Raw genomic sequence first — 23,136 nt, 5'->3', positions numbered from 1 at the left:
TCTATGTGCTGAAATTTTTGAAGCTACACTTGTTTTATCTTCCTATGCTTGTTACTTTGCTCTTCATGAACTTGTTTATTTACAAGATTCCTATGCATAGGAAGCATGTTAGACTTAAATGTGTTTTGAATTTGCCTCTTGATGCTCTCTTTTGCTTCAACTTCTATTTCTTGCGAGTGCATCATTAAAACTGCTGAGCCCATCTTAATGGCTATAAAGAAAAGAACTTCTTGGGAGATAACCCATGTGTTATTTTGCTACAGGACTTTGTTTTATATTTGTGTCTTGGAAGTTGTTTACTACTGTAGCAACCTCTCCTTATCTTAGTTTTGTGTTTTGTTGTGCCAAGTAAAGTTTCTATGTCAAAGTTGATGTTATATTTGGGATCGCTGCGCAGAAACAGCATTGCTGTCTGTCACGAATCTGGGCACAGTTCTCTGTAGAAAATTCGAAAAAATCTGCCAATTTACGAGCGTGATCCTCAGATATGTACGCAACTTTCATTAGTTTTGAGTTTTTCCATTTGAGCAAGTCTGGTGCCATCTTAAAATTCGTCTTTACGGACTGTTCTGTTTTTGACAGATTCTGCCTTTTATTTCGCATTGCCGCTTTTGTTAAGTTGAATGAGTTTCTTTGTTCCATTAACTTTCAGAAGTTTTGTGCAATGTCCAGAAGCGTTAAGAATGATTGTGTCACCTCTGAACATGTGAATTTTGATTATGCACTAACCCTCTAATGAGTTTGCTTGAAGTTTGGTGTGGCAGAAGTTTTCAAGGGTCAAGAGAAGAGGGTGATATAATGTGATCGAGAAGAGTGAAAGGTCTAAGCTTGGGGATGCCCCGGTGGTTCATCCCTGCATATTTTAAGAAGACTCAAGCATCTAAGCTTGGGGATGCCCAAGGCATCCCCTTCTTCATCGACAACTTATCGGGTTTCTTCTAGTGAAACTATATTTTTATTCCGTCACATCCTATGTATTTTACTTGGAGCGTCTGTGTGCTTTTATTTTTGTTTTTGTTTTGTTATCTTAGTTCTCTGAATAAAGTTCATCCTTGTGTGGGAGAGAGACACGCCCCGCTGGTTCGTATGAACACATGTGTTCTTAGCTCATAATATTCATGGCGAAGTTTCCTCTTCGTTAAATTGTTATATGGTTGGAATTGAAAAATGCTACATGTAGTAATTGGTAAAATGTCTTGGATAATGTGATACTTGGCAATTGTTGTGCTCATGTTTAAGCTCTTGCATCATATACTTTGCACCTATTAGTGAAGAAATACATAGAGCATGCTAAAATTTGGTTTGCATATTTGGTCTCTCTAAGGTCTAGATAATTTCTAGTATTGAGTTTTGAACAACAAGGAAGACGGTGTAGAGTCTTATAATGTTTACAATATGTCTTTTATGTGAGTCTTGCTGCACCTGTTCATCCTTGAGTTTGCTTCAAATAAACCTTGCTAGCCTAAACCTTGTATCGAGAGGGAATACTTCTCATGCATCCAAAATCCTTGAGCCAACTACTATGCCATTTGTGTCCACCATACCTACCTACTACATGGTATTTCTCCGCCATTCTAAAGTAAATTGCTTGAGTGCTACCTTTAAAATTCCATCAATCACCTTTGCAATATATAGCTCATGGGACAAAATAGCCTTAAAAACTATCGTAGTATTGAATATGTACTTATGCACTTTATATTTTATTAAGTTGCTTGTTGTGCGATAACCATGCTTATGGGGAACGCCATCAACTATTGTTGAATATCATGTGAGTTGCTATGCATGTCCGTCTTGTCTGAAGGTCTATCATTTTAGTGGTTGGAGCATGCAAAATTGTTAGAGAAGAACATTGGGCCGCTAACTAAAGCCATGAACCATGGTGGAAGTTTCAGTTTTGGACATATATCCTCAATCTCATATGAGAATAATAACTTTGCTACATGCTTATGCATTTAAGAGGAGTCCATTATCTGTTGTCCATGTTGTCCCGGTATGGATGTCTAAGTTGAGAATAATCAAAAGCGAGAAATCCGAAATGCGAGCATTCTCCTTAGACCTTTGTACAGAGCGGCATGGAGGTACCCCTTTGTGACACTTGGTTGAAACATGGCATGCGAAGATCCGGTAGTCCAAGCTAAGTAGGACGAGGTGCGGGCACTATTAGTACACTATGCATGAGGCTTGCAGCTTGTAAGATATAATTTTCATAACTCATATGCTTTATTACTACCGTTGACAAAATTGTTTCATGTTTTCAAAATAAAAGCTCTAGCACAAATATAGCAATCGATGCTTTCCTCTTTGAAGGACCATTCTTTTACCTTATTGTTGAGTCAGTTTACCTATTCTTTCTATCTTAGAAGCAAACACTTGTGTGAACTGTGCATTGATTCCTACATACTTGCATATTGCATTTGTTATATTGCTCTATGTTGACAATATCCATGAGATATACATGTTATAAGTTGAAAGCAACCGCTGAAACTTAATCTTCCTATGTGTTGCTTCAACGCCTTTACTATGAAATTATTGCTTTATGAGTTAACTCCTATGCAAGACTTATTGATGCTTGTCTTGAAGTACTATTCATGAAAAGTCTTTGCTTTATGATTCATTTGTTTACTCATGTCATTACCATTGTTTTGATCGCTGCATTCATCTCATATGCTTACAATAGTATGATCAAGGTTATGATGGCATGTCACTTAAGAAATTATCTTTGTTATCGTTTTACCTGCTCGGGACGAGCAGAACTAAGCTTGGGGATGCTGATACGTCTCCAACGTATCGATAATTTCTTATGTTCCATGCCACTTTATTGATGATATCTACATGTTTTATACACATTGTATGCCATATTTATGCATTTTCTGGAACTAACCTATTAACAAGATGCCGAAGTGCCAGTTCGCTTTTCTGCTGTTTTTGGTTTCGGAAATCCTAGTAACGAAATATTCTCGGAATTGGACGAAATCAACGCCCGGGTTCCTATTTTTCCACGAAGCTTCCAGAACACCGGGAAGGACCGAGAGGGGGCCACAGGCCCACCGGGAGGGTGGCCGGCGCGGCCTAGGGTTGGCCCGCGCCGCCTTACCCCCTGGCCGCCTCTTCGACCTTCTGACGCCGCCTCTTCGCCTATATAAAGGTCCCTGACCTAAAAACCCTTACGGAGAAAGCCACGATACGAGAAAAGTTCCAGAGCCGCCGTCATCGCGAAGCCAAGATCTGGGGGACAGGAGTCTCTGTTCCGGCACCCTGCCGGAGCGGGGAAGTGCCCCCGGAAGGCTTCTCCATCGACACCGCTGCCATCTCCACCGCCATCTTCATCACCGCTGCTGCTCCCATGAGGAGGGAGTAGTTCTCCATCGAGGCTCGGGGCTGTACCGGTAGCTATGTGGTTAATCTCTCTCCTATGTACCTCAATACAATGATCTCATGAGCTGCTTTACATGATTGAGATTCATATGAGTTTTGTATCACTACTATCTATGTGCTACTCTAGTGATGTGTTATTAAAGTAGTTTTATTCCTCCTGCATGTGTGCAAAGGTGACAGTGCGTGCACCGTGTTAGTACTTGGTTTATGCTATGATCATGATCTCTTGAAGATTGCGAAGTTAACTATTGCTATGATAATATTGATGTGATCTATTCCTCCTACATATGCATGAAGGTGACAAGTGTGCATGCTATGCTAGTACTTGGTTTAGTCGTTTTGATCTATCTTACACTTAAGGTTACTTAAACATGAGCATTATTGTGGAGCTTGTTAACTCCGGCATTGAGGGTTCGTGTAATCCTACGCAATGTGTTCATCATCCAACAAAAGTGTAGAGTATGCATTTATCTATTCTGTTATGTGATCAATGTTGAGAGTGTCCACTAGTGAAAGTGTAATCCCTAGGCCTTGTTCCTAAATACTGCTGAGTTACTACTGCTTGTTTACTTGTTTTATCGTGTTACTACTGCTGCAATACTACCACCATCAACTACACGCCAGCAAGCTATTTTCTCGGCACCATTGCTACTGCTCATATATATTCATACCACCTGTATTTCACTATCTCTTCGCCGAACTAGTGCACCTATTAGGTGTGTTGGGGACACAAGAGACTTCTTGCTTTGTGGTTGCGGGGTTGCATGAGAGGGATATCTTTGACCTCTTCCTCCCTGAGTTCGATAAACCTTGGGTGATCCACTTAAGGGAAACTTGCTGCTGTTCTACAAACCTCTGCACTTGGAGGCCCAACACTGTCTACAGGAAAGGAGGGGGAACGTAGACATCACATACGAAACATGGTTCAGTTGTCCAACATGCAATGGTTAGTGTTGTTCAAATGATAAGTGGTAGTTGCTAGAGTTTCTATTATATGAAATCCACATTTGTATAGTTGTTAGTTCAGATATATTGCAATATAATTGAATATGCATAAGTTCATGATGCGATGCTCGTATTTTTTTTATCAACCATAAGCTCATTGATACATGATATGATATATTCGCTTATTTGCTCGGGGACGAGCAAAGGTTTAAGCTTTGGGGAGTTGATACGTGCATGAATTTCCTACAAAGTACCCTTCATTGGTATTTAATTCCTGGGAGGCAGAAAACCTCATTTTTCGTTTTTATTGTTTTAGGGGCTTTCTGGACAACTAAAAATCGAGGCAAAAATACATGATCAGTTTTCACCCGGAAAAGGACCGTGAGCGAAAGAAGCACGCAAGGGAGGCCACGAGGGCCAAAGGGCACTAGGTGGCGCGCCCTACATCTCTGGGTGCGCCACCCAGGTCTGTTTGCACCTTGGGCATTGTCTCAGGCCCCCTTTTATACCAGATCATCAATTTCACCTAAAAACCTAAGCCACATTTTTCCCGAGATTTATTGAGGCGACGGCGTAGGCAATAGTCCTCTCCTACTCCGGGAGAGGGTTGATCCTGCCGCACCGGTCCCTACGGTGAAGGGGAAATCGACGACATCGTCATCACCACTCCTCCTTGGCTTGGGCGAGGCATCTCTATCAACATCTCCATCAGCACCATCATCACCACCATCTCCATGTACGAGATCGATTTCCCCCCTCATAGTTTGTGCTGAATTGAACCCCATATCGTTTTAAGGCTAGTTGCATGTTTGTGATTGGTACTTTATCTTTATTTGGTGGAGAGATTATGTATTCAGATTGTGTTGTAATCATTATGCCTCTAGTCCATATCATGTTTCACACTTGTGAGTAGTTCTCCACGTTCCCGAGGGCATATGAGGATTTGGCTATGATTCTATATGATATGCAATGAGCATTTGGTCAAGTTTTCTACCTTTTAAGTTGTTCTATGATGGTTTTATGAGAACGTCGACTGCATATTACTTCACATATATGGGATCATAGGGCTGCACTTTAATGTAATGAATGTGTGTTTGAAGGGATGGATTGACAGAAACCGTTTTCCAATACTATGAGTTGCATTAGAGGGGTTTATGTCGGAGACCAATGATCTTATTGCTATAGCGAGACATTTATGTCTTAATTATTCCTATACTTGCTCATGAAAGTGGCTCTAGGACCCATCATAAGGGGTGCACTTGCTCATATTTATGGTTGTATTTAATTTAGGCCCCACCCTTTATTGAATGAAACTTGATAAAATATTTACCATGTTGTGTAGAACTATGATACTAGTAAATCCATGTCGTCGTCGGGAACATTTATCTTATATAAGCACACACACACTTGATCTTGACATCTTTCCGCATAGAGGATTAGGCTTTCTCTCATTAAGAATATTTACATACTACAATTTACTTTCTGCATTTTATTTTATTGCAAACTATACACACAAAACACCAAAACTACTGCTTTATTATTATTGTTTACTTGTCAAATCTGCTAACCAATACATTCAGCTCCTCGTGGATTCGACAACCTTTCTCATTGAACAGTCCTACAATGATCTCCTGCACTTGGAAGCCATCAACATAGCATTTAGATCTTTGATCCTTTGCCGAGATATGTGTTTATCAGACCATTTTGGCTCCCCATAGAAGCCTGTGAACCGCCAAATATTATCCAGACCGGCTCCGATAAAAACATCAATATAATTCCCTCTTTTTTCTATTCAGAGATAGAACTACCTCTTTCTTCCACATCAACCCAGCTTTTCGACCATCACTGCCAACAACCTCCTTATGATCGATCTGCAAACGACGACGTAAACACTTTGATGGCCACTTATGAAGATGTTTCTCCAGGAGGAAGAGAACGTCGGGATTGTGGCGCTTTTGTATATTTCCGCAAGCGCCATCATTGCGGTGGCCTTTTGGAGACCTCAGCCATTGTAGCTCATGATCTTCATTGCGTCCGGATACATCTTTCGTGTAGAGACTAATCAGAAGAGATCCCATGCTCCTTCAAAGAAGCAACAACGGTCTCCAACCAATCTGACCAATGTCTCATGTACAAACTGACCACAACTAATCCTTCTAAACACTTGCAGTTAACAGCAAAACTTCTACTTCTTCACGAAATCCAGACTGAGCAAAACTTCAGCCAAGAAACGGGGTTAGGACCGCCAGCAAGAAAACTCCAACACTTGACTAGGTCAGGCGCAAGAAGGACAAAAAAGGAACCACACAAGGCACCGGAGAAGCAATCAGTACAGAGAAATGGAGCCTCACATGGCACCGGAGAAGCAGCAGCCGCCGCCGGCGGTAACCCTAAATCGCCCTTAAAATTACCATAGCTAGTAAAACGGTTCAATTTTCGGGAAAATATCGCATAAGCATCTTAGACTTGTGTGAACGAGGCAAATATTCTACTCCCTCTGATCCTTTTTAATTAACTAGAAAAGACAGAAAAAAGAACATGGTCCATATCTTCAACGAATGTCCCCCACATCCCCGCGTTCGTCCGTCCTCTAGATTTGGAGAGACAACGAGCAAACAAAATGCACTTGGACTTGCTCTCTCTCAGCACGTGTACACGTGCCTTGTATGTGGAGAGTATGTTTTGATGTGTAAGCATCTAAGTCGCCCTCACATTTACTACTTACAATTTTTAGGGGACGAACGAATTTGTGACGATGGGTACCCTATACACGTGTGTGTACGTATTTATATCCCGTTTGTAATAGGGCGAATTGTTTGGTGAAAAAAAGGAAAAGAAAAAATATCCCAAATGTCGATGTGACTTACAGCAAACCTAAAATCAAATCCTCGTGCTGATTTTTCGAGGAAGAACAGGCGAAGTGCTCCATGTTGCAAAAGTGACTGCCGTACGTCCCTCTCCCTAGCAACCAGCAGTGTGCCGTACGACCACCAAATTGCTAAAAACCCATGAGTTCCCACTGTTGATTCTTCTTGGGCGCTTCAAAGGAAAAAAAAAAGTCTTCTTGCAGCATCTTTCAAGTGAAAAAATAAGTTCAAGCGAATATGATAAAAATATAATTTTATTTCTCACATTGGTTCGCCACCGTTTGATATATATTTCACCAATAATGATTTGTAGCAAATGCACAACAACAGTCGAGATTTTTTTTACCATAATGCAGACTATGTTGCAGGTCACCCTATTTTGATAGAAGGCGTCAAACTCTAACGCACCATGCCCGTTCAATTTTTCTCGGGCATCCATTCTCTCTCTCTCTCTCTCTCTCTCTCTCTCTCTCTCTCCACATTTAAATCCAGACAAAATTATTCACAATTTCATAGTCATCTCAAATCAATTGTTCCTGTTTACGAAAAAAATATCCTCCTTGCAAACCAGCACCTTCCATATCTCCTGATCAGTGATCACTCGACCTTTCCACCATTAGGCGAGCAACTCCTCTCCGGGATTTCGTTTTATAAAAAAAGTAAATGTAATAGCTGAAACTTTGATAATTTCGATCGCTGACAGAAATAATGATCTCAAAATTTTGGTGTAGAGTCAAAGTAACTATTTTGGTTAATTGTCTCGGTAAAAAAATCAAGATATTTCTAACAAAATTCTGAATTTTTAAAAAACTTCCAACATTTCGTGAGGAGGCGGCATATATTTTGTTTCCAACATTGGAATACGGGTCCGTTACTCGATATCACCCTCGCTAGCAAGTGATGGTGATTCCATGTTCCTCACTCCCTGCATCGCTTACCCGCTCCCTTGATCAGTCCCCCTCCCTTGTTGGCCTTCCGTAGAAGTCATGTGAGCTTGAATCTTTCCCCGTTGTCGATGAGCACACTTGCAACCCATAGACCCCGAACCCTAATCATTGCTTCCCCTTGTAGGCAGGTTTTTTCCTCCATAGTTAACAAATACCGGTGGGCGATGGTATATCTGGTTTTTGAAAATACCGTCCGAGATTTTTCAGATGAGTTCACAAAATTGGTTAAAATTCTTTAAATTTGAGAAAATTGTGTGAATACCGGAAAATTTCATCCGGTATTATAATCAATAAAACTGGATTCGCTGAGATCTCGGAAATCTCTCCCGTGAAGAAAAACCCTGATCAAATGCTTTTGTGGGTGGTTGGTACCATATGTATTGCCAAGCTTGATCAAATGTTTTTGTGGGTAGTTGCGGTGGCGTGGGATGGACCAGCAGCTGGAGAGAACGGCACGTACGTTGAATTTCCGGCCAGAGACGGACGGCGGCATACGTAGGAGCGTAGCTCGCAGTGGGCGGAGCGTCGGTACAATACAAAGGAAGCGTGCGCGCAAGGAGGTGTACTGCGTGGGAGGGAGACAGAGAGAGGTTCAGCCTCACCCTCGTGTAGCTAGCCCAGGGACCACCCATCCGTCTCTCTGCAGTCGGTTACGTACGTGATCACGCACGCGGCCTTCATTTCATGTGCCCGCTGCTGCAAGTAATGTAGAGCTGCATCCATCGTCACGACTTGGAGGCTATATATGTATCCTTAATTCCTTCATTATGTGGCCACAAAAGCATCTCGTATCTTACTGTCCGAGGCTTTGTAATAAAGTAGGCCATGCATTAGCAGCTATGGGTGCTAATCAGACTATGCCTAGAGTTTGGTGGGTGGAGTCAGTACCGGACAATGTAAGTGTTTTGGTGGCCAGTGAGTTAGCTGAGCCAGTTTAATAGAATAGACATGTTCCAGTTCAAAAAAAAAAGCATCTCTAACGGGCACGCAAACAGATGTTGAGCGACTGTTTGCCTTCGCGTGGATCAAAAATGCGTCTGGGATTAGGTCCAACGGCCCGCGCGGAGACGCAAACCTGGACAAAATATGCGTCTCGGATGCGTCTCTACGGACGCTGCTGCGGACGCGCCGAGTGTCCGCTCGCGTCTGGCGGACGTTTTGTCGGGCTCGCCTGGCAGCAACCTATGCTCGATGCTCTGCTCAGGCGCGCTAGTACTAGCGTCAAGGCGTCGTTTCGGCAGTCTGCGGCCACGTTAATGGCGATGCCTCGCGTGCCGAGCGGCCGTCGCCCACCTCTGCGCACGAAGTAATGGCGCTGCCACGCGTGCCGCGCCCGTCGCCTGCCTCCGGCCTATATAAACAGGGGCGCGCGCATCTCATCTCCTCCCACACAAAACCCTATCCGCCGCACAACCTCCACCGTAGCGCCGCCGCCGCACAACCTCCACCTTTGCCATGAGCAGCGCCGGCCGCGGGCAGGCTACCGCGCCCCCGCCTCCCCCGGTCGAGAGCTCCGACGAGGAGTTGGAGGAGGACGAAAGCTGCGACAACATCCTCGACGTGGCCATGGACGCGAAGTTCATGGATGACGTGGAGAAAGAAGCAGAGGAGGAGCGGGCGGCCCACGTGGCGTTCGACGCCGAGATGGAATGCCGCAGGGAGGCGGCCGATGTAGAGGACGAATCCTCCGACATCGATTGGTCATTTGATGACCCTGATGAGCCTACCCCGGAGGAGAGGACGGCGGAGTAGACGGTGTTAGTCGACTCCTTCAAGACGCTCAAGAAGGCCGAGGATGCCGCGAACGAGACGTTGCGGTAGCGCCTGCTAGAGGACGTGGCGGCGCACCGAGCTCTAGCGGCCGCACGGAGGGCGGCGGAGAAGCGGACGAGGGAGGAACGCAACGACGGGGCCGGGCCGTCTGGCAGCAAATAGCCTAGGGTTTGTATGTCCTTTAGTTTGTAGTATAGTAGCTATTTAATTGGTGAATGAAAAATATTATTGAAAAATAAAAATGGATCGCCCGGCTAGGAGTACACCTAGACGCAAAAGGACGCGCGGTCAAAATATGTCCACGGGACGACGCAAACAGACACGCACGACCACTTTTGGGCTTCCGATGGATGGCCTAAATACTGACCATGATGTGAGAGCAATGAATGAGCACGCCTACACTCACTCGGGTAGTTGCTTTGAGTCAAACTTTTTTTTAGATGCTTTGAGACAAACTTTGATCATTAGAATATGAATTACATGTCTACCAAAGTTATACCATTAGATTTATATTCAAAAATTCTAACAATGTAATTTTTGTGACATATAAATCATATTTTATTAACCAAAATAATTGTCAAAGTATTTTCTTAAACTATGTGCACACATGAGGGATTAGTGTTTCCTCTAATGTAAGCCGCGTCACAATCCTAAGTACAACCTCCAATAAAAAAAGTGTCATGACATAATCTAGATCACATAGTATTTTAGTGTGTAGATACAAGAGTATTTAGAAAAGGAAAAAGTCCACTTTTGGTCTTAAAATTCTAGTGAAAGTTCACTTTTGGTTCTAGAACTTCTGTTTGGTTCAAAATGGCCCTTATACTGTAAGAATAGTTCAATTTTAGTCCATATCCCGATGAGCTAGGCAATTATCTGCCATGGGTGGCAGAAAACTCAAGGCAACGCAACATGGGCACATAGGCAGGCGCGCCGTTTTCAGCTTCTGTGACGCATATGCCATGCGCCACAGAAGTCACACACGACAGATTTTTATTTCTATGGCGCATGTCGGGTGCGCCACAGAATTCATTTTTCCCCATGCGCCACAAAAAGGAAGAAGATTATGTGGCCACATAAATATTTTTGTGGAGCACGCACTTGTAGGTGCGCCACAGAATACATTCCTACCTATAATGATTTTACTAGTAGTGTCGGGGACACAAGGGTTTCAGTTTTTTCATTAAGATGTTGGGTTCGACATCCCAACTAGCTTGGGCTTGGTCTAGTTCAATATAATTCGGTTGGTTGATTGTTTCTTCTTTCCATGTCAGCGATTTTTGCAATTAAACCAAAAAAGGATAAAAAGTGAACTATTTCGAGAGTTCAAGGCCTGTTCTAAACTAAAGATAAATTTTAGAACGAAATGTGAACTTCCTCAAAAGTTCAAGGACGAGAAGTGGACTTTCTTCTTTAGAAAAAGTTGTGCATTTATTTTTGATCAAAGGGATTATTATACAGCAACAGTATCATGCATAAGATACTACTTTATTGATTTGTAAAATCTGAAAGCAAAATTATGTATAAGATCTATTTGATATTCATGTTTCTAGTGTTATACGTGTTATGATATTGTATCTACCTATGATACCACAAGGTTTCTCTCATTATTAATTATAGTGACACGTTGGAATGCATGATACTCCATCCGCTCCAAAAAAAACAAGTACAGTATCACAATATTTTGTTTGGACATGTTAGATAAAGATGTATCTGCAACCAAATGTGTCTAGTTAGGTACATATCTGGACAAACTGCGACATTTATTTTGGAACAAATGTAGAACCCATGATACACCACTATGACTAGTCTAAGCCTTTTCAGATATTTCAAAGTGGATCAGATACAGAAATAAAAAAGTAAACCTACACAATAAAACATATCCAAACACATGCATTTAGGAAGAAAAAAAAAAGCTAAAAGAATTTACATTAGTTAACGGAGGGAGTACGTTTTAATAACCAGAGAATAATAGAGAGAGGGAGATAGAGACGGGGTAGTGTAGAGAATCCGGGGCACGCGTGCTGCGAGTTGTGTCAGCGGCAATCATCATTCCGTTTGCCGGTCCCATTCTCTTCCCATCGCAGGCATGTAACCAACCAAACGCTCTGTCCCTTTCTTCAATCCATCCATGATCCATCCATCCATGTGGACTCTCTCTCTCTCTCTCCTCGCACGTGACGGCAACTCTCACAATCTCTATCACAGGATGAATGAGTTAAGCTATCCGTTCTCTCTCTAATCAGTGCTAATGATCACTGCATGCCTGGTCACCATTCGATTAACCACTTTATACAGACATCGCCTTTCTCTCGGCTCCTTCCATTCCTTTTGCCTATCTTCTCTCATTTCACACCTACTTCTTGCTTGCCCGCGTACGCAAAGAGACTTCTACCTTTTCAAATTCCAATGGTAGAGGTTCCAATTGGCACGCACGTTAGACATGTGTCTGCAACTCGTAGCGCTCGATACCCTTAATATTTGGAGAATTATATTGAGCCAACGTGAAAACTTTAGCCTCACTGAGTGAACTCAACCTCCGCCATTGGATTTAATAGTATACTGCGGATGGCAAATTTCAAATGTGGCAAAGTTGATAAGGCTCACAACCGATTTTTTTTCCTGACAAATAATTGTGTGCTCCATGATGGGTGCCCGTGATCCGCTCCCGATTACGGTCCTTATTTTTAGTTATAGAATCGAGTCGCCAAATTTAATGTTTCTAGGGCGAACCACTTAAACAAAATGCGGATGTCAGTACTTAAATGAGAAATAAAAAAAGTTGATTTATACATAATCGTTGCTTAAGCTATATACGTATTTAGTTGGTTGTGTTTTTATTTCTTAAACAGTCATGATTTAAGCATGTCGCAATCCACATTCTACGGTTCAAAACAATTACCGCAGTATTTGGCAATGGCAATTTTCAACCAATTAATAAGGAAAAATCGTTATGTGAATTTTCCCGTACTAGGGTAAAAAGAGTTTGTGATAGCTTAATTGATTAAAACATATGTTAACAAGCAAAAGCTAGTTATAAAAGCAAGGTTATCATAATCCATCAAAATATTCGTATGTCATATCCCGCCAAAAGCATGCAGGCCACGAAAAAATAGTGTCACATTCTAGCTAACTTAAATGCACAAATCACGATGCACATATATTTGTGCATGATGCCAATACTGTTTATTTAAAGTGGCAACAGCTGAATTATTTTTAGAAAAAAACATATAAGTGAAACAACTAAGGAAATATATTTGCACTTTTAAAATGTACAGTTAATTAGTCTAGATTAAAAGTGCGCCCGCATGAGAGAATAATCTACTAATTTTTCTACATAGATTAAGAAAAATCACTAATTCTAGCAAAAAAAGATCAGTCATCAAAACCGTAAGATTAATTTTGAACCAAAAGAGTAACCTAGTTCTCAACTTAATTCTTAGTCGAGTCCTACGCCATCAGATTTCCATCGTGACTTGTGCATTTAAGTTGTATGTTGGGTTGCAACTGAGATTTTTTTAACTTGTAAGTTGGGTTGCAATTGAAAAGTAAGTTTGCAACTAGAAAAACGGAAATACTTTTGTATTTACACATATGGTGTGGGTGTATCCGTCACCGTTTGTTTTGATTTGAGATGGAAAATGTCCCGAACTGTCGTATTTGCTTCGTGATCCGTACTAATCGTCTGATTGAGAAACTAAGTTAGTTTTCAATCTAGTCAGAGCTAGTCACTTACTAGTCCTGGAGAGAAAAACTTACGGTAAAATTTTGCAAGCATGGGCTAGGAGGACGACCAAGCTGGCCCCGAGACATTCTCATCCATCATCTCCTATATCTAGCTCCCCACCTTTGCATCCCTCCTTGGGAAAGAAACCTTTCTCTCAGAGAGGTACGTAGTAATCACTAATGCGCAGGTCAAAGCACGGCATGCATGTTTATGCAGCTGAGCTAGCCATGCCATGGACCCATGGTCCATGGAGTACACTCGAGATGAAAAGGGCCGGGGGGAGGCGACGAGATCTCGGTAGCTTTTGACACGCGCGCTGGAGATCCCATGATTAGCCGCGAGCGAGCGCTAAAAGACGAGGCAAAAAAAGACCTTTCGAGCCATGGCCGACCTGAACTGAACGGAGAGATGATGATCTCGATCGAGAGCTAGCCGCTCGACTGACTGTCCTGGGGAGTGACATGTTTGGATGTCTCCTGCTGCAAGGGTAAGAAAGAAGAAAGGGTAAAAAGGTGAGTTTTGTTTCTCGGATCGTGTGACTTCGCTCGCCGATCGAGTCCGAGTCACCGTGTAATGTGCGTGCATGCTTACTCAAAAGAAGATCGAGACTCGGACACACGGTGTGAGTTGGAGTGCTATATTGTCAGGAGTTAAACCATGTTCCTGAAAAAGTCACTTTTCACATCAAAGATGATCTGCTTAATTAATTAATTCTCCACGCGTACCACTTCTGTTAATCATCATCATATATATGTAGTGTAGGACACACGGTAATCGAGATGGAATGAAACAAAGTACTAATCAATCTGACTTGTACTTTTTGGCAAGATGGATGGCTAAGCCAGGTTGGCGGTGTAACAGAAGTTGGACAATGTTAAAGACTCCTTTGATTCGTAGGATAGAAAATATGTACGAATAAAATACCAAATAGAAATACCGTAGGATTGAAATATCATGTCTACTAAAATCATCCTAAAGGAAGAGATGAAGAGGAACATTTTGATTGTGGTGAAGGAATTATTCGTGAGATCTTGGCTCGTGTTTTTGTCTATGAAATTTAGACTACAAGATTTTTATGGGAGTATGTTCTATGGGATATGATCCGGGTGTCCCCCATCTCCATGTGGCTGGAGCTGGGATTATCTCCCAGCGCATCCTGGTACTAGCTTCTTCGGGACAACAACCTCTTGAGATCGTGGTCGTTGCCATCTTATTGCCTACATTGACAACTTCCTGGTCGCTGCATCTACAAGCGAGCATTACTACGTCGGTGGCCCGGAGTTGGCAGAACTTTTCAAGAACCTGTGTGTTTTTTTTCTTAAGATGTTCTTGCAAGGGCTGGCTTCAGATAACATATGTCCTTAGTCCTTTTAATTCCACACAAAAATTCAAACAAGCAAAATTTTCAAAGGGTTTCAATTCTCTACATGGATCCCTTGAAAAACCCCACGAATAATAGGAGGCCCTAAACGTTGTTATTGTTAAAAAAATCAGGGTCCAAACCAAAACAGTTGCTGCTCTCGAACCATCTGCATCGTACTAAAACTGTGGAAACGAACAGTAGAATGACTGGTGTGCACTGCACGCGATCGAAATGTTACAGCCGAAAGCCTGAAACTGTAGAGGCCCGGGCGCGCTACAGTCACGGGCACTTGTCCCGCGGGGGATTTCAGCTGCAATGAGAGGGAAAAGAATAAGCAATTAGGCATCGGGCATCGCGCCCCTGTGTCGGACAGCGACCGTTCCTGGCTCGAGCTAAAAGAGATGGAAGAAAGAAAGAAACAATTTATATGAGAGTTTGTATGATCCGATCGAAATGAACAGTGCTATAAAGGAAAGATGCCATTCTTTTCGGATTGGAAATGTCGAGGCTTTTGCAAGACAGCCCCCTGCAAATGTACTAGGATGTGTTTGCACCGAAAGTTTGCCATGTACACAGGGAGTGTGAGATTAGGTTTGGCTTGAGGAGCGGTAATAAGAGCATCTCTATGGGCGACCCCTACTTTATAAGGCCGATAATGTGCTACCTGGTGTAGGCGTACTTGCTGGTATATTGTGAGAGACCGAGGGTTATCTTGTACCAGCACTTTTAATACGGCCGGTCTTTAAAAAAGTGTTTTTTATTTAAATAGCAAGATTTTGCATAGTTCATTTCGAAGGAAGAGCTCTTGTTCATCCTAAAGCATTGCCGAAAATAATTCGGCGTATGTATTGCGTCGTCGGCAAAATAATCGGAATCAAGCAATATAGCACCCGCCAGTCGAAGCCGGTCCTTGTTCTTTGTCTTCCCAACACTTCAACCACCACACTGAGGAACAACATTGAGCTGCTCTCAGTAACAAAGAAGAGTAGCCAAGACCATCGTCTCCCCGACGGCATTGGCCTCCTCTTGCATCGACAGTTCAATCACCATCTCGCCGCCGCTATCCATTGCCTACGTACGGATGAAATAACGAAGCAATCAAACGGCCAAACACCAATTTGACATGACAAAATGTGATGCATATATGTACCTAGGCAAACCGATGAATACTTGGTGGGCGAGGCCGGAAAACATCGTTGATGTTCGATGTTGTTTGTGTCGGTGAGTCGGGGTCGAAGAGGACCGCGGATCCTAGAAGAGGGGACCGACTACGTGTGGTCGCGGTGGCAGAAGGTAGCTGGTAGAAACGCCGGATTGATCCCGAACCACAGCGAGAAACGTCGGTTCCAGCAGAACTACGCCGACAGTCGGTCGATGGTCGTGGTGACTCTGGAGCGGGTGGGGTGGGAGGCGAGCATGGGAGAATTGCTACGGTGGGGGAATATCTGTGTGTGCCTGCCAAGGGGGGCGAGCAAAATCCTACGTTGCGCGTGTGCCAACGCTCCCATCCTGGCCCCATGTGTGTCGGGGCCAGCGTAGAAGTGTCAGCTATTCTATCGGGCCTCTGGAAGCGTCGACGTGTATGGGAGAAACTGGTGAGCTCATTTCGTCGCCGGCACGACGGCGCTCCAATGAACCTATGGTGGAGATGCTCTAATAATGGTATAGCCCGTGTAGGTCAACGTCAACCCGGTTGGGTGTCTCGTGATGCGGCACTGAAACATCTAGCGTCGCTTTTGATTGATTGTTGCAAGGTGGAAAAGCCGGCCGGGCGACACATGCAAAAGATTGAGGGGGGGAGGTCAACACGCGCCACAGCTATAGATGATACTGTAGATCCCGCGTACTCCAGTACCGATCATATCCGGTCGATCACGCTCGGGCCTTCTTGTGTGTCCGGTGCTCACGCTCGATCGACACTAACAACTTTTTTCTTTCTTCTCTGGAATATGGCTTTGCCTTTTTATCGACAGCTCTGATGAACGTATAGTCTTTGCGGTCGTAGCTAGTGCGTACGCTGTGACGTTGGTTTTCCTTCCTTCTTGACAACCTGATCAGTTCGACGCTTGTTGCCCTTTTGGAGGTTTAGGTCGAACTATATAGGACTATATTATATATACAGTCTATCTGTCCAAATTTCTTCCTAGGACATAGGATAATCTGTAGACAGAACCACGAGGTCTATACGACTTATCATTTTCGTCAACCACTTAACAATCTCTTTTTTTTCTACCTACTCACAATTATTTTTAGAGACTCCATCCTCACAATTCGTCGACACTTCATCATCCCATTGGAAGCAAGTTTGAACTGGCCCGCGGAATACCCCATCATTCATCCCATTGGCATGAACTGCCCCCCGGAAAGCCCAGCCCATATGCTCGTGTCCTGTTCTCTGCCCATTTTCAACTAGCTACCGACCACAGCTAGAGTTTTGCATCAATCGTGTGACGGTTCCACCTTCACCAAGCTGCACAATGAAAACGCAATTTGACTCTAAAAAAAGGATGCAGTTATACCTTTCTATGGGCTTACCACCAATCTAGTTTCACAGAAACCAACTCACAAACACGCCCAGAGACTAATCACAATGCAGTGCACATATCAACCAAAGACAGCTCATTTCATCATTACTAACGCAGTAACACCACATGAAGCCTCAGACTACTGTACAATGGATATGGTTAATTCCCCACTTGTCAGACAGCACATACATGAACCAAACTCTTTTACAAGGCCCTGCTTGCATCCACAGCTGGAGCCAAAAAGGGAAACCAGCAAGCAAGCACCTCATCTGTCGCCGATGCGCTCGGTCATTAGACAGTTATAAGGCATGTCACAGAAACAGCAAACAAGCTGGCATTAGGCAAAATACACAGTTCTCCAGCTCCCTGGTGTTTAAGGTTGCGGTATTACTTGCGGGATCAGCATGCCATGGTCCGATTGCTTCCCTGGACAGCCTTGTAGCACTCCAGACTGCAGAGTGGAAGCTTTGTCTTGGAGTCACGGTACTTGTAAGGGTTTGGGCACGACGGGCCTGCGCACTTCTCCCTTGGAGGAGGATAGCTGGGGAAATGAAAACAGGCAAGGGATGCTGAGGGTAAGCTCATAACTGCAAGGAGATTTCTAAAATGGGCCGCTGAAAATAATACACATTAAATGGCCAGTAGTATCTAACCTGCTAGGTTTCGAACTAAATATGCTAGGCAGGCCAATGGATTCAGGGAATGTAATAACAGTTCCTTCTGGTCCCATGACACACTGTATACAGCTTCTTTTATATTCCTCAAACCTTGCTTGTTTTTCCTGCGGGAAAGAATGAGAAGAAATAATGTAATTACCATTATAGCTAGCAAGGGAAGAAATGACAGCTACTGCAGAACTCCGGAGAATTGTACCTTGTCTTCCCGTTCTTTCTGTTTCCTCTCTTCCTTTTTCTTCTCAGTATCAATCCCAAGTATTTTCCTCATTGCTTCAGCCTGTACAGCAGAAATCATTAAAGCTGGTCACCAAACAGGAAAAAGAAACTATCAACCAGAAACAAACCTGTTGCTCCCTCTCTGCCTTCTCAACTTGCATCTTACGCCTCTGAGCCACTTCTGCTTTCTTGGCTTGTATCTCCACGTCTGGAAGCTTCTCCTTTTGCTCTGCACATTAAATACCAACACCATTTAGCATCCTATCTGAGGCACGGCACATCAGACTAATAAATAGTCATATAAACATATATACTAGGAACTGTACTTCTTGATGTAGCAGCTGGCAATCCGTCAGGATATTCAATCACACTTTCACCATGGCCACCCCTGCCATGAAGGGCTCGCTGCCTGGTTGTGAGGCCAGGAGCTTCAACCTTTACACTTGAAGGTGAATCAGCTTCCTTCAGTCTCCTAGGCTCATCCAACCCAGATTCATCCTCTTCAATAAAATCATCACCATCCTCCAATTCCAAGCTTTTCCTATCATCTCTGCTAGATTGTGACATTGTGAAGTCATTGTCCACTTCATATGGAGAGCCCTTAGTTCTAGAAACCTTGGATAGCTTCTTTTTCCTGAGACCATCCTCACCATAACCATAAGCTAGAGGACTGTTAGTAGCTATGGGATGTTCTTGTGCAGCTTTGGCCACCTTAAGTTTTTCAAGATAACGTAATTCACCATCTTCATCATCAGAATCAAGAGTTCGCTTCTTAGGAACCCTTTTGCTCTTGCGAACAAGGTCAGAAGATGGTGAAATGTCATGCTTATCTCCACGTTTTCCATCAGTGCGATTACCATGAGTATCTTTGCTTCTACTGTAATGCTTCTGCTCACCAGAATCCTAATAAAAAAGAGGGAGCAACTTAGAGCCCAGCAAGTTAAATGAAGTAACTCCCATCTACCACTTCAGTCAATCAGATACTTAAGAGAAACAAGAACTAGAGACAGCAGCAAGACTACGTGGACTCATTAGCATACACTCCCCGCTGCAATACAGACTGCCATTCCGAATCCGACAAAGACTACCATTCCGAATCCGACAAAGACTACCATTCGGAATCCGACAAAAACTACCATTCCTAATCCGACAAAAGAGTAATCCTTTTTCTTGAGATCCAAAAGAGTAATCCTTGTTACAGACATATTGGTCTTATTTTCACATTTGCAAATTGAATGCATAGAGTTATTTCATTAAGCTCCAAAATACGTACATTGTACTGTTAAATGACATATAAAAGTATCTCACCAGCTACCTACAAACAATACTAAGCTGCTATACTTGAAAAAATAGACTAGTTTTATGTTCTGTGCAATACTAAGCTGCTACCTAAATATAGTAACTCGTCTTGACCATATCAGTCAAGCAGATACCTAAGAGAAACCATAAAAAGGAATTTTGAGAAGTCATGGAGAAGAGAGTAGAACCAACAGCAAAACTACATGGACTCATTAGCATACACTCGCTGCTGCAACAGAGACTGCCATTCCGAATCCGACAAAGACTACCAGTCTGAATCCGACAAAAGGGTAGTCCTTGTTACAGCCATATTGGTCTTATTTTCACATTCGCAATAATTGAATGAGTACAGTTATTTCATTAAGCTCCAAAATAAGTACATTGTACAGTTAAATGACAGATAACAGCATCTCACCATATCAGCTGCTACTTGAAAAAATAGGCAAGTTTTATGTTCTGTGCAATATGAAGCTGCTACTTAAAATATAGTAACTCGTATTTATCATATCAGTCAAGCAGGTACCTAAGAGAAACCATAACAGGGCATTTAAAAAAAACATGGACAGGAGAGTTGACCCAACAGCAAAATGACATGGGCTAATTAGCAATATACTCCACTGCAGCAGAGACTACCATTCGGATTTCGGACATCCAACAAAGGCTACCATTCCAAATACGACAAAGACTACCATTGAGTGGAGTAGAGTTATTTCATTAAGCTCCAAAATACGTACATTGTACTGTTAAATGACATATAAAAGTATCTCACCAGCTACCTACAAACAATACTAAGCTGCTATACTTGAAAAAATAGACTAGTTTTATGTTCTGTGCAATACTAAGCTGCTACCTAAATATAGTAACTCGTCTTTACCATATCAGTCAAGCAGATACTTAAGAGAAACCATAAAAAGGAATTTTGAGAAGTCATGGAGAAGAGAGTAGAACCAACAGCAAAACTACATGGACTCATTAGCATACACTCGCTGCTGCAACAGAGACTGCCATTCCGAATCCGACAAAGACTACCATTCTGAATCCGACGAAAGGGTAATCCTTGTTACAGCCATATTGGTCTTATTTTCACATTCGCAATAATTGATTGAGTACAGTTATTTCATTAAGCTCCAAAATAAGTACATTGTACAGTTAAATGACAGATAAAAGCATCTCACCATATCAGCTGCTACTTGAAAAAATAGGCAAGTTTTAAACAAAGCTGCTACTTAAAATATAGTAACTCGTATTTATCATATCAGTCAAGCAGGTACCTAAGAGAAACCATAACAGGGGATTTAAAAAAAATCATGGACAGGAGAGTTGACCCAACAGGAAAATGACATGGGCTAATTAGCATATACTCCACTGCAGCAGAGACTACCATTTGGATTTCGGACATCCAACAAAGGCTACCATTCCAAATACGACAAAGACTACCACTGAGTGGAGTAGAGTTATTTCATTAAGCTCCACAATAAGTGCATCGCACAGTTAAATGAGAGATAAAAACATCTCACCATATCAGCTGCTACTTGAAAAAATAGACAAGTTTTATGTTCAGTGCAATACTAAGCTTCTACTGAAATATATTTACCATGTCAGTCAAGCATATACCTAATAGAAACCATAACGGGGCATTTTGAAAAGTCAGGACAAGAGAGTTGACCCGACAGCAAAACGACATGGACTCATTAGCATATACTCCACTGCAACATAGGCTACTATTCGGACATCCGACAAAGGCTACCATTCCGAATACGACAAATACTAGCATTGAGAAATACTAAGCTGCTACTTGAAAAATAGACAAGTTTTAAATATCTACTAATAGCCATGTCCTGCGCAATGCTAAGCTGCTACTTTTTTTTAAAAAAAAAAAAAAAGAGTAGAAACGGCGAACCTTGTGCTTATGGCGATGAGAAGAGGCATCGGACGTGCCAGGAGTGCCGGCGTCAGCAACCTCTTGGATGGGTTTGGTCTGCATAGTCGGGTTAAGTCCGCTAACCTTGAGCTTAACTTTTCTCAACCTATTTGGTGGTGGCGGCGCATTAGTGGTGTCTCCTTGTGAGGGCAAGTGTGAGGCGTCGAGTGGGGGTCCTGAGTTTGTCGAGCAGGACGGTGCTGGGCTGCTATGCTGCTTTACAGCGCCAGTGCGAGCGTGGGCAGCATCGTGATCCCTGTCCTCTCTCCTGGCCTTGTTGGACACGTCGTGCGGCCTGGAGCCCCTGATTTGTGGGCCGTTGAGAAAGAGCTCCTTCCTGCTGCGGTGGGTGGTGCCGAGGTGGTCGTCCGGGGAGGGCGCACAGGAGATGTCCTTGTACTCGGAGGCGAGCTGCTCCTTGGGCCGTGGCTTCCTGGAGGCGACGCTCCTGGGCCTCTTCTTCATGACGACTTCGGCGGCGGCGCTGAGCGGAGGGTTCCCGAACCCCTCCATGGCGCGGCGGGCGGGCGGGCGGCTCGTCTCGAGAAGATGGGATGGGCTAGCCGGGGGCGCTACCTGCGTGCATTGCAGTGAGATGGTTACAATAAATAAATCATGGTGCGGTGTTACAATAAGTGCGGCTAGGCAGGCAGCAGATGCATCCGGGGTATGATATGAAGCGGCCGGGGCAGGAGGAGAAGTGGTATCTAGTGGCCTAGTGCATACACAGACAGAGACTGAGACTGAGAGTGAGAGAGATGGCGGGCGGGCGGGCGGGCGGCGAGAGCATACAAGGAGCGCCCAAATCAAGGCTGGAGCGGCTGAGGGGGAAGAGCACGAGCGCGGCGGCGAGGAACCCCCAAATCCAAAAAAACAAAACCCCCTCTAGAAGCCGCGTCGGAGAAGAACCCAAATCGCCGATAACCCAAGCAAGCAAGCCACAGCCGCAGCAGCATGAACCCTAGAAAGAAACGGTCGGGACTGGCCTTACCTCGCTGCGAAGATGGGGCGGCGGCGAGGCGTGAGCGGAGAGCTAGGGTTAGGGTTTGTGGGTGGCGAGAGGGAGAGGGAAAGGGGGGAGGGTGCCCGAGTATTTGGGCTGGCTGGGCCCGTCCTTGTGCTGAGGGTGAGGAGGGGAAGAGGAGGGGAGCGGGGGGCGACGCGTACGTAAGAGCATCCCACGTCCAAATCCGGCGAATTTTTCGTCCGGATTGGAGGAAGATTTGGCGTGGGGAGTAGTAGTTTCCCAGCCGCGTGCCTGCGGCGAAGTCGACGAGGCAAATTTGAAAAACGGAAACTTGACAAACTACGGCTAAGAACGGGTGAATATAGACTAAATTTAATGATATTTATCATATAACGGGCGGAGTTCATACATAGAGGCCGAATTCGACTATATTTCGAATTCGGCTAGGGGAATTCAAATGCTAATTCTAAAACACGGCGATCTACATGCCTAAATGGCGGTAGAACACCGTGTAGTCGCCGTCGTCGTCGTCGG

The 23,136-nt window shown here is 43.7% G+C and overlaps 1 protein-coding gene across 1 annotated transcript; it reads right to left on the bottom strand.

The window, feature by feature from the left end:
• Positions 1–17,601: 17,601 nt before the first annotated feature.
• On the bottom strand, positions 17,602–22,717 carry LOC124704669. The gene is made up of 7 exons (XM_047236939.1): positions 22,627–22,717; positions 21,615–22,211; positions 18,742–19,318; positions 18,544–18,644; positions 18,396–18,476; positions 18,176–18,303; positions 17,602–18,063 (listed from the first exon to the last, which is right to left on the bottom strand). Exons 2-7 carry the CDS (start codon positions 22,146–22,148, stop codon positions 17,922–17,924), a joined length of 1,563 nt encoding a protein of 520 aa, XP_047092895.1. The 5' UTR covers positions 22,149–22,211; positions 22,627–22,717; the 3' UTR covers positions 17,602–17,921.
• Positions 22,718–23,136: the final 419 nt, after the last annotated feature.

This window comes from Lolium rigidum, chromosome 3, assembly GCF_022539505.1.
Source record: "Lolium rigidum isolate FL_2022 chromosome 3, APGP_CSIRO_Lrig_0.1, whole genome shotgun sequence".
Classification (NCBI taxonomy): Eukaryota; Viridiplantae; Streptophyta; class Magnoliopsida; order Poales; family Poaceae; genus Lolium; species Lolium rigidum.
The sequence above is the reverse complement of the archived record's forward strand: the minus strand, read 5'-3'. Positions and strand labels throughout refer to the sequence as shown.